Source organism: Vigna umbellata, chromosome 6 (assembly GCF_029865625.1).
Source record: "Vigna umbellata cultivar VRB3 chromosome 6, Vumbellata_1.0, whole genome shotgun sequence".
Lineage (NCBI taxonomy): Eukaryota > Viridiplantae > Streptophyta > Magnoliopsida > Fabales > Fabaceae > Vigna > Vigna umbellata.
In genome coordinates, this window is record NC_142170.1 from 13,970,062 (window position 1) to 13,981,602 (window position 11,541).

The 11,541-nt window shown below is 32.9% G+C and overlaps 1 protein-coding gene and 1 pseudogene across 2 annotated transcripts; one reads left to right on the plus strand and one right to left on the minus strand.

Moving 5' to 3' along the window:
* The first annotated feature begins 906 nt into the window (after positions 1-906).
* On the plus strand, positions 907-2,786 carry LOC124820336 (transcription factor bHLH87 pseudogene; annotated as a pseudogene). The gene is made up of 2 exons (XR_015780394.1): positions 907-1,034; positions 1,216-2,786. The product of XR_015780394.1 is annotated as a transcription factor bHLH87 pseudogene (transcript).
* A 3,925-nt stretch (positions 2,787-6,711) lies between these two features.
* LOC124820338 (putative LRR receptor-like serine/threonine-protein kinase At1g05700) lies at positions 6,712-11,337 on the minus strand. The gene is made up of 13 exons (XM_047292008.2): positions 11,039-11,337; positions 10,424-10,958; positions 9,833-10,311; positions 9,610-9,748; positions 9,436-9,507; positions 9,255-9,326; positions 9,098-9,178; positions 8,770-8,924; positions 8,202-8,425; positions 7,970-8,096; positions 7,528-7,590; positions 7,246-7,435; positions 6,712-7,147 (listed from the first exon to the last, which is right to left on the minus strand). The coding sequence occupies exons 1-13, from the start codon at positions 11,205-11,207 to the stop codon at positions 6,733-6,735; spliced, it is 2,721 nt and encodes a 906-aa protein (XP_047147964.1). The 5' UTR covers positions 11,208-11,337; the 3' UTR covers positions 6,712-6,732.
* Positions 11,338-11,541: the final 204 nt, after the last annotated feature.

Genomic DNA, 11,541 nt, shown 5'->3' on the forward strand with positions numbered 1-11,541 from the left:
GTTATATACAAAGAAAGTTACAGTATTTTAAATGAGATACAAAGATGTAAAAGCCTCTGTATTATGTACTTCTTACTAAAAAAATTTGAAGTGTTGCATTTCAAGATGGAGCATTTCAAACTGCAGAAAGTTGAATCTTACACGTCAGTACTGTGGTTCTGATATAATCAGTAGATTCCTCAAAGAATTTACCACTTCGACTTAAACAATTACGATAGTAGAAAGTGAAAAACATCACAAGGCTATGATTAAAACTATGATTAACAAAAATCTTTGGAAAGAGAGTGATGCTGGAATAGGTGCTCTCACTTTCACTGCAACTTTACAGTGCGCATGGAATATCCATAAGCAACCAAAAAGAGGTCAGAGCTTTCCCCACTTAAAAAGCATACAAAAAGATGATAAAGTATTCAATTAGCTGAGATTCAAAATTTTCATGTTCCCGTCTGCAAAAATATAGTCTTACACACCCATTAGCCTTATCTTTTCCAAAAACCATTGTACTGCTCAAAAACTGTCAAAGCATATTATATACCCTCTCCTTTTTCTCATAATACATGATCGATGCCTATTTATTGTAGCATTTCCTGACATAGTTGCTCAAGTTCCGATATTTTTATTCTAAAAGCTTGTACCTTTTGTTCTTCCAATCTATATAAGCTTCCATTCAACATACACACTGCATCCTCAGTACTTGTATTCCATGGCATCTGAAGGTACAATGTTTATTCTCTCGCTTTTTTCTCTCGTAAGTTTTTAAACGTATCTGGTCAATGTTTTGAAGCACAGAACTGAACTAAACTTAAAGTCATTGTGTTACTATTCATAATGAAACAGTACATAAAATTCAGTTGCCCAATCTGACATAAGCTTTGGTTGTTTTCTTTCCCTTTATCACAATCTTCATCCTACTCAGTTGAAGAAGGCAGCTAATGCTACACCCTGTTCAGTTCCTGACCCAAGCAAGGATTCTACTCATCCTTTTGGCTCTTGGTTTAGTTTTCTTGTTCTGGAAACAGCTAGATCTGGCATTGGTAAGCTCTTTAACACTATAATCATATCTGTACCTTAACATATACTTTTTAGTTTTTCACACATGTAGACAGTAGACAGTCCTGTTTGAGACATGGTATGTATCTGCTACACATAATAATACATTTGGAAATGTATACGTTAATTTTGGCTTCTGATATATGTCTTCAACATGATGTATAGGTGATTAAGAAGGATCACTTTGTCTTTCAACTGTCATTTGGATCTCTTTTAGTTTCACTTCATCAGTGATTGTTGTCAAGTAATCAATCATCTATGGACGGTCTAAGTTGGGATTCTTCATCACAACTTGTTGGTAACATACCGATCTTGTGGAGCAGTCAGCCTCAGGACCTTGAAGGAGAGTATCATCATTCGATGCCACACCTTTGTTCGAGTGTTCACAATCAAACATGTTATCCGTATCCAAGTTCTGAAAAAGCGAGGGAGATGGTTCATCCATCCACTTCTGAGATAATGAGTATCTTGCCAAATATGAATCTGTCACAAAGAACAGCAACCATGCCTGTGAAATCAGGAGCAGTTGGAGCCAGTTGGGGAGAAGCTTTAACATCTCAATCATGCCCGTCCCTTTCGGCGAATATGAACCAAACTAGCAATTATGTAGCAGATTTCAACATGGCCCACCAGCAACAACACCTTATCAGCGGCACGCAAAACGTCAAGGCTACCTGCTCTCTCGAGTCACTTGATTGCTTGCTTTCAGCTACTAAGAATGGCAACACAGACACGTCTCTCGAAGATGATGGGATTTCCATGATGATTTTATCTGACTGCAGAAACTTATGCAACTTCAGTTATGGCAGTGCAGTCTCCTCTGGTGAATCTGAGAGCAATGCTTCCAATGCCAGAAACAGTGACATGAGGTATGCATCAGTGAATGAGCTGGATGAAGCAGCGTCTCAAAGCTTCTCTGATCAATATATCAGTCAAGGAAGAGTTATAGATTCTGAAGTTATTTGCACAAAAGGGAGCAATTCATGCTTCAGCGTTGCTCAGAATTCTTTTGCCACCGAAGGTGGTTTCAGGCTCATCTCAGAGACTTCACCAAAGTTCAAGAGACCCAGATGGAACAGGCATCCTGGTTCATCAAATATCAACTTCCAGCAGCCAAATTCATCCGTGTCACCTTCCTTTGAAGAACCTGATCCAGAGGCCATAGCACAAATGAAGGAAATGATATATAGGGCTGCAGCTTTTCGGCCAGTGAACTTGGGATTGGAAGTGGTGGAAAAGCCTAAAAGGAAGAACGTTAGGATATCAACTGATCCACAGACTGTGGCTGCCAGGGAAAGAAGGGAGAGAATAAGTGAGAGGATTAGGGTTTTGCAGAAGATTGTGCCTGGTGGAAGCAAGATGGACACTGCATCAATGCTTGATGAAGCTGCAAACTACCTCAAGTTTCTCAGAGCACAAGTTAAAACACTAGAAAATTTAGGTAACAAGCTTGACACAATGAATTGTCCTCCTAACATAGCCTTCTCTTTCAACCCTTCTTTTCCCGTACAAACACATTTCCCAGTCCAAAACCCTAGCGGGAACACCCACAACCAACAGTCCAAGGGTAGGAAATGATTATTATCGTGAAAGAGAAGAAAAAAAATGTAAAAAAAAGGGTCTGAGAACCCATAACCTCTAATTATATTCCATTCGTGACTTTGATTAGCATATGTTCATATGTCCTAGCCAAAACTTCAATTTTGCTATATGTGCTATAATTTTTCTTCATCAATCACGACAATTCTAGTTGCTATCATAAATTAAGGGCATGCAAAGAGTGAGTGAATTAAGGTACTTTTGTCTAAACTAAAGCTTTTAATGCTTCCACGACATTGAATTTTATTTTCAAGAAGGAAAGATGGTTATTGTAAAAGTAGTGAAAGTAAAGGAAGCAAATTACACAACCTTTTAGCTTACAGAAAGGTCTAGCAATTATAACACCCATGATTAAGATGAAGGGCTAGAAAGTGATTGCCACTTTAAGTTGGTTTTAAACTAGTTTAATGCAATCCATGTACTTAAAAGTGCTTTTCTTTTCTTGGAGATCTTCAAGGTAGATGAATAAACAAACGATAGAGACATTCTCTCAAGAGTAGTGAACTGAGTCAGTGGTCCTGTCTCCTTGATTCAACCCAAAGCGTGCTCTCGAAAATCACTCTAAACTCATTGCCGAGCACGTGTATATTCTTCTTTTTTGGCAGGGGTGTTTGTCATGAGCAATAGATAAAGGAAACCCGTGTGTCTTATTAAAAGGTTCCAAGTAGGTCTTAAATATTAGTGTAACTAATGATATTGTTAATGATGATGAATATGATAACGACGGCTACAACGAAACATGATGTGGGTTTGGCGAAAAAGGGGTTGAAGATGGATTATTTTACTTTGGCTCGAATATCTTAGCTAAGCACATGCCTCTTTGCAATGCTACTGTATCTGCATGTGGCAATGAAACCCTTTCGGCCTTTCGTCTGTCATGCTTTAGAATTATTCCCACTTTTTGTTTACCATTCATCATCACCAAGTATAAAACTCTACATGATCTCCCACTACTTCTTTCACTCTCGAGTTTAACATATAAAACCAGCATCTTCTTTTTCTATTCTCTAAAATCTAATGTCTCTAGCTTTGTATGACACAGATTGATGTTATATATTTCTAGCAAACTCCTACCTCTCCTTCAGAGATCACTGCTACTCAAAACACTATAACACTAAAGTTAGTAACTTCAAAATCTATATTTAAGACCAAAGGTACGTATAAAACACAAACCTATATATTAGTCCAGAAACTTTACACAATTCATCTTGTTTGTGTAAGTTTCGAAACATAAAAGAAATAGCTACATGAAATAATATAAACATGGCTTGATGTCATGATTCCTGTTCTTTTTTTCCTCACTATTTTCTATTCAGTTCATTTACTTCCTGATATGATACAAAGCAATGCTAAACAAAGTAAGATAGTTTTTTTTAAAAGTAGCAAAAAAGTATCAATAAAATATTACATTCTCCTGTTAAATTATATAAATAAATTATTTCTTAGTTGAGCATTGCTTTGTATCCGGTTGAGGAAAAAAATAAGGAATATTTAAATATTTTCTAGATATTATTTTATGATTTATATCATATTAAATTGAAAATGTGAAAAAAATGTGATTAATTAAGTTTTGAATATTTTATAGACTATTTTCAATTGTTTCTTTATTAAAAGATTTTGTTGAATTATTTTATTTTTGTTTAATTTTTTTTGTTAATGATGTGTTTCAATATTTTAAAATCTATTGCTTAACTCATTATTCTAGTTAAAAATGATAAATAAATTCGTAAACATTATGTAAACCTATCTTTATTTTATCATTTAATTAAGTATGAGGATGAGATTAATATCTAGATATTTTTTTTCCCTCGTACCTGTCTTAATACTCATCTTTATCTTTGTACTATTATAATAGTATACTTCTAATATTTTTATTCTTTTATCATAATCTTAATTATATAATTTATTTGTATGTTATGCTAAAGTTATATGATTAATTTTAATAAATTAAATAGTTTTTAAGTCGAATATTTAATTATTTTTATTTATTTTAACATTTTTATTTATTATTTAATTTTTAAAATAACATGTTTGGCTATCAATTTGAAGTGTTGCATAAACACTTCATTTAAATAGTTATAAAAGACTTGTCTTGTTATTCTCTTTCTCTTTTATCCTTAATTTTTATTTTATTTAAAGAATTTTTGTTTTACTAAAATAATTTTTATTATTTGTTAATGCGTAGACTAATTTGGTCATTTGACATTTTTTTTACATTTTATTATTGTTTATTTTTATAATGTAGAATTCTCTTTTCTTTAAGATTTTTTTATATAATTATTTTCATTTTCTATCTTATAATTTTTACCAAATGACTTTTTTCTTTATTATAATATAATAATTTAACAATGATGAATATTATTTATTGTTAAAGTTAAAAAAGATAAAAGATCTAGTTCTAAACTCCAAATACTTTTTTTTCTATGCCATTTTGTTTAAGTTGTGTATTATATATATTTTATTAGTGTATACGAAAGAAATTTTCTTAGAATTTACAGAAAGAAAGTAAAAATACATTTGAAATATTTTTAAACTTGAATATTTTTAAAATTAATAAACATTTTGATTGTGGTGAAATTTTATTTATATGTAGTGTGTAATATTTTATATAATTTTTTTCACTTTTTCTCCATTATTATTTGGTATTCTAATTTAAAATTTATATAATTATATTTTTCTTTTAAATATTTGATATTGAAAAAAATATAATGTTAATTTTTTTTCTTTTTTTGATGACTTTTTTAATTATTCATGGCATCTAATTATGAATAGATACTTCAAAAATTAGGATTCATATTCAAAATGAGAGAATGCATATATACAATGAAGACCCAGAAAAATTATTAATAGAAAGTAATGTTAATTTAGATATAATAATTTATAATATGATGAATTATTGATATTTGAGTATCTTGTGATGATGTAATACTTTAATATAAAGTACGTTTATTTCAGAATTATTTTAAAATATGTTGTACTTGTGACGTGTGTTACATAAGAACATGGTTTTTAATACATTTTACAATATTGTATCATAAATGATTTACAGAATATAAACAAAATAAGAAATAAAGAAAGTGATAAAGAATTTAAAATAAAGGCGTAGGTTATCATGATTAATATATTTAGTTAGATTTTTTTTTGTAGCATTTGGAAAGATGCAGCAGTATATGTTATTTAGTATTTACTTTCAGTAAAGTTGAGTTTTCCCATCTTCCTTTTTTTTTTTTTTAATTCTCATTGCATCTCTGACTCCCCTCGCTCCTGTTCTTCATTTTGCACATACTGCAATGACTTTTTTCAAAAACTGGTTCCAAACATCAATCTCGTATTTGCACAAGGTTAGATTTTTATTTCTTGTATCCATTTAAACAATTATAATTGGTAGTTAACATGTTAATTTTTTATTTGTAAAAATTGGAACTTTCCAAAGGAAATAATAAAATTATTAACAAAAAACTATAAAGATTACGCGAGATACAAAATAGTGAGTAGATAAATTATAAATTATTTCAAATAACGAATTTAAAGATAAAATAAAGCAGAAGATTTCTAAGTTGTTCTCCCTTTTTTAAAAATAGTTTGTTTGCTCCATAACGTGATAAAAAAAATTACTAAGTTAGAATTTCTGCAAAGTAAGAAAGTTATTAGCAAAATAATACAAATTTAACATGTTACAGAATTCCGAGAAAATAACTTGTCAAATAATCGAAATAAAAATTTTGTAGATAAACTTAAGTAGAAAAAAAAAATTCCTTACTGTTGTCTCTTTCCTTAGTTAATTTCATTTGTACTTGAAAAAGATGCAAAAGAAACATTTGAAAAGTTGGACATAATCATTGAGAAATTTTTATCCATAGATACCTTAAAAAAATGAATTATAAATGATTTCAAGTACCAAAAATTGATTACCTAGGTCTGAGAGGATGTTGGATGTTCAAAATCAGTCATTTAAATATGTTTACTTTTAGAATAATCAAGTTAAGAATAACAATAATGATTATTTCTAATTGGTTTAGTGTAATTTTTTTCACACTGATAATAATAAACTTGTACATTTACACCAAAACTTTTCCAAATTCACTATCTCACTAGAGAGCTCAGTCCACTAATTCCATCAAAGGAAACAGTGATTGAGCTGTTGGATGAACTCTTAAGATTGTCAGAGTTAAAGGGAGGAATAATCTCGTTTGACAAACACTGTTTCAGTTCGTGAACTACATGACTCATGGTTGGCCTGTTAATGGAAATGGGTGCTACACAAGCCATTGCAATGTCTAAAACCTTCTTTACAGAATCAATGTCAAATTCTCCCTGCAATCTTGAATCTACAATATCTTTGATCTCCTTTTCAAGAAGCTCAGAATCAACCCATTGAATTATGTGAATTTTCTCTTCAGATTTGGTTATAGCAGGTTGACCTGTGATTATCTCAAGCAGTACTACTCCAAAACTGAAAACATCACTTTTTGCCTTCAACCTGTTTGATCTATGGTACCTGACGAATAGAAATTTAAAACTCAATTTAAATGAAATGTTGTTGTCTTAAGACTCTTGACTTTTGCCACCAGGGTTTGAGTAAAAATAATAACTTACTCTGGATCAAGATAACCAAGGGTGCCAGCTACCACTGTGACCATATGGGTGTCACTTTCATTAGGATAGATCTTTGACAACCCAAAATCAGCTAGTTTACCCCTCAAATTTTCATTCACCAAGATGTTTTGAGTCTTAACATCTCTGTGAACAATTGGCGCATTGCAGCCATGGTGCAAATACTCCAATCCTACAGTTAAAGTTTCAACTTACATTTTTGTTGCATAAAACTCTCACTGTAAAGAAAGAGGGGAGGGGCAAAAGGATTCATTCCATACTTACCTTCTGCAGCATCCACTGCAATTTGAAGTCGTTGGTTCCAACTCAATATAATTTTGCTTTTGCCTACATTTTTTTGAATCCACAAAGGAAAGCACTTGTTTCAAATCAGGGAAATAAAAGAAAAGGCATCAGGTTTTGGCACAGAATGATATAAAAGATTTTTTCCAGTACATACACCTGATCTTTGACTCACTTTTATGCTTCGTTTAAATATATCTGCTTTGACTTGATTGGTTTGTTATATTTTATTGGCATTCATTCACTGTTTAGAGTTTTTTTGCAGATAATTGAGACACCTACAGAATCAGAAGCCTGTACTTTCTACCAGTACCTTTTTGATCTAGCAATGTGGATACAAACTTGAACACATTATGTAGCTGCCCCTAAATTGTCATACAGGGAGGTACAAAATTAAATGGAGTAAATAGACCTTAAAAAATACCTGATAAATGTTTTGAGAAGTCTCCATTAGCCATATACTCATAGATGAGAGCCATTTTCTCGCCATCATCACAATATCCTATTAGAGAAGTTAAAAATTTATGATGAACTACAGCAACAAATTTGGCCTGTAAAAAAAAAAGCAATAACCCTTCAATTACCATAAACAAAATATCATTAATGAGTGTGTGTATATATATAATTATGATCATATTTGAAGTCAGCCATAGTACCTCTGCCTTAAATTGCAGATACCCTTGGGCTGAAGGAGAGAGCATTTTGACAGCTACCTCAGTATCATCTATCCGGCCATAGTAGACTGTTGCAAATCCTCCTTTCCCTACAACTCTTTCTAAATTTTTGGTCATTGTCAGGACTTCGGCATAGGTGAATTCTTGTTTATTAGACTCTAGTTCCTCCTTTATTCTGGAATAGGCCATCTGTTTTCTCCGGAGAGCTGAAACCGTGGGAAGAAAGAAACACTATCAAAATCCATGCAAATAACTGCTAATTGTTGTACACTAGTCTACAAAATAAAAATGCAATTGAAAATATACAATGTAGAAATCAACTTAAATTTCATTCATTGAGTTCTTTTTATACTATTAAACAATTAAAAATCAACTTAAGAATGTCAATGTGAAAAACCTTCCCACTTTTACTTTGAAGAACGGTCCAAACTATTGGATTCTTTGGAACTCGATCACACTCCAATTAGAATAAATTATCTTCTCATTTTACTTTTGTATCCCCTATTTTTCCTTCCCTCTTGGCGAATAGAATATAAATACAACATGGTACCTAGTTGTCTCCTTTTGTGTATGCAGAAAGAAATCACTGCTATTATTAGTATCAGAAAAGCTCCTCCCAGCGATGCCACCAGTGGAACTATAACCCTGTTGCCATTACTATTGTTGCATGAACCTTGTGTGCAAAGATCTGGATTTCCACCAAAACTGCACTTACCATTTAAAAAATAAACATGTTAGGGGAATTGTCTCACCAATGGTAAACCAACGTAATAAGCCATTCCTCATATTGTTGTAAGAAAATGAGTAACTCATGGGGAACGAAGTCAAAACAGAGAGGCAGGGCATTATCCAAAACTGAATTTTGAAACAGAACATACTTGGATTGAAGTAAACCGTTCTGGGAAAGTTGAATGAGTTGCGTTGGAATTGTTCCTGATAGCTGATTGTTTTCTAGGTTTCTAAACAATTAAAGCAACAAAGTTAATTAAAAAATCAAATTCAGCAAGGAAAGCTTGATCAATATAGTTAACTTACAGAACTCTTAAGAAGCGTAGTTGATGTAGGAAATCAGGCACGGCCCCGGTCAAGTTGTTGTTTGACAAATCCCTAAAATAATAGAAACAAATTTCTTATACTCTACATTAGGAGGAAGCATACACTTTCTGTCATCAACTACGTAACTTGCTATTTGTAAGAGGCAGATTCAGTGACTCACAAATATTCTATGTACTGCAGATTGGATATGCCAGAAGCTATATTACCAATTAAACCACTGGAAGATAAGTTCCTAAAATCATGTCGTAAGATTTTGTTAATAATATTGAAGATATAAGCGTAAATTTGAGCTAAAAGTACTGCATCAGTCTAGTATAATTCACGCCAAGCTTACAAGTATACAATCTTTGCTGAAGCAGATTCAGCATAGCTGCAGTTAAGACCGTCCCACAAGTAGACCAGTGGAGTACAAGGATCTCCTTGCCAGTTTCTCTTGATTCCATACATTGACTTGACATTTCTGATACCATCAGCTATTATCATGAATATAAGTAGGTCAGGTGAGTAATATAATAAGGTGATACAAGAAAGAAAAATCAGTGTGTCTAAGAACATACCGTCTTTCTGATTTGTTTCTGATTGTGAGAAGTTTCTTGACGTATATATCTCAATGGCGTTGAGAAGAGGTGGAAGAGTTGATCTACTAGTTTTATTAATCGAAAGTTCCAACGAATTTACGCTTATAGCCATATAATACTCACTCTGCAGGTACGGAGGATTGATTGGATCAATATTTAAAATGTTCCCATTTACAAAAATGTTGAACTCTCTAGTTTGGTTTGCCTCAAGCTTCTGGATTTCAGCAAAGAACATGTACACATAAAGTGTGGAAGAATTATACATGGGAACGAAGCGGAGCTCTATATTGTCGGTGACATTTGCTGGAATTGCTGCAGTTCCCATGACAATGGAGGGTGGCAATGGTAAAAAGTTAAATGAAGTAGCACCTTGGTCTATGGTAAGGAGGGTATCTATCTGATTCCAGTCAGTTGAGTTATAAGGCGTCCATATTCTATCATAGACATCATCTGGAAATCTTTGGGAACAGAAAAAGAGGGAAAAACATCAGAACATTACTACATTAAAAGAAAAGAAGTCATGTCATGTTCATGATATAACTTGGTTGGTTACATTATAACATTTCTCACCTGACTATTTCACCATCTTGTAAGCCTGCATCAAGCCTTGCCAAGAGCTCCCCATAGTTGACTAGGTAGGCATCACTGTTAAGAACTCTAACCTCTAAAACTGAAATAAAAGGTGTACCCTTGCCAGTGTTGAATAAACAAACATGAACGTAATCTGAGGAAGCAGCATAAATGATTTCCTTGGTGACTACACTGGATGCATCCTCAAACACCACTGATCCCCACCATTTTTCTCCGATATAAATGTCAAATTCGGGAAGAGATTCTTTTCCGTCGTAACTTCCATATGCAAACCTTGCCCTCACCAAATATTTATTGCCACTTCCTTGAGAAACCAGGGTATAGCAGTGCCTGGTTCCATCGGGAAAGCTTCTAACATTCCAGAACTGTCTTGCAAGGGAAGGCTTATATGTAGATGATACGCTGTAGCTTACACCACCGTCTGTGAAATTGACATCCGAAGAGTAAGAGATGTCGGTAGTTTCATCTGTATAGCTTGGTTCATCCACAAGTCCGCAGTCAATGCTGACGAATCCTGTAAAAGGTGGAAGTTTTTAAGTTCCAAGAACCCTGAGTAAGTGTAGGATTCAGGATAATGAGATGAAACTATCGAACCTGATGGATTCTGGGCACGAACAATGATAGAAAGAATTAAAGAGAGTTGAAAAATCACAAGTAGAAATCCTTTCATTTCTAAACTAAGTAAACTGAAAACACCTCCCGAGATTGAAGAATGTTGTGAGAAGAAGTCATTAACAGTGATTAAGCTAATGATGATTTTCATTTGAATGTTGAAGTCAAGTATCTCTGCCGATTGAATATTAAAAGCCACCGAGTTGAATAGTTCAAGTAGCTTGTACAAATTTCTTTGCTTAAATTATTATTGTAATGGAGGAAGGAACTTCAATTGATATTTTTTTCAGGATAATTTTGATTGTTACAACAAGAATGAGAATAGGCGTTTGACTTTCATTCTAGGCATCCTTAAGATGAACATGTTTTGCTTATTCCCAGTTGAATCATGGTATTATTTTAAAAAATTGAAGAATGGGTTTTTTGGTAGATGTGGCAAAGTTGTGAAGCTTGACCAGATGAATCAACTCAAAAAGTTTAGCTAT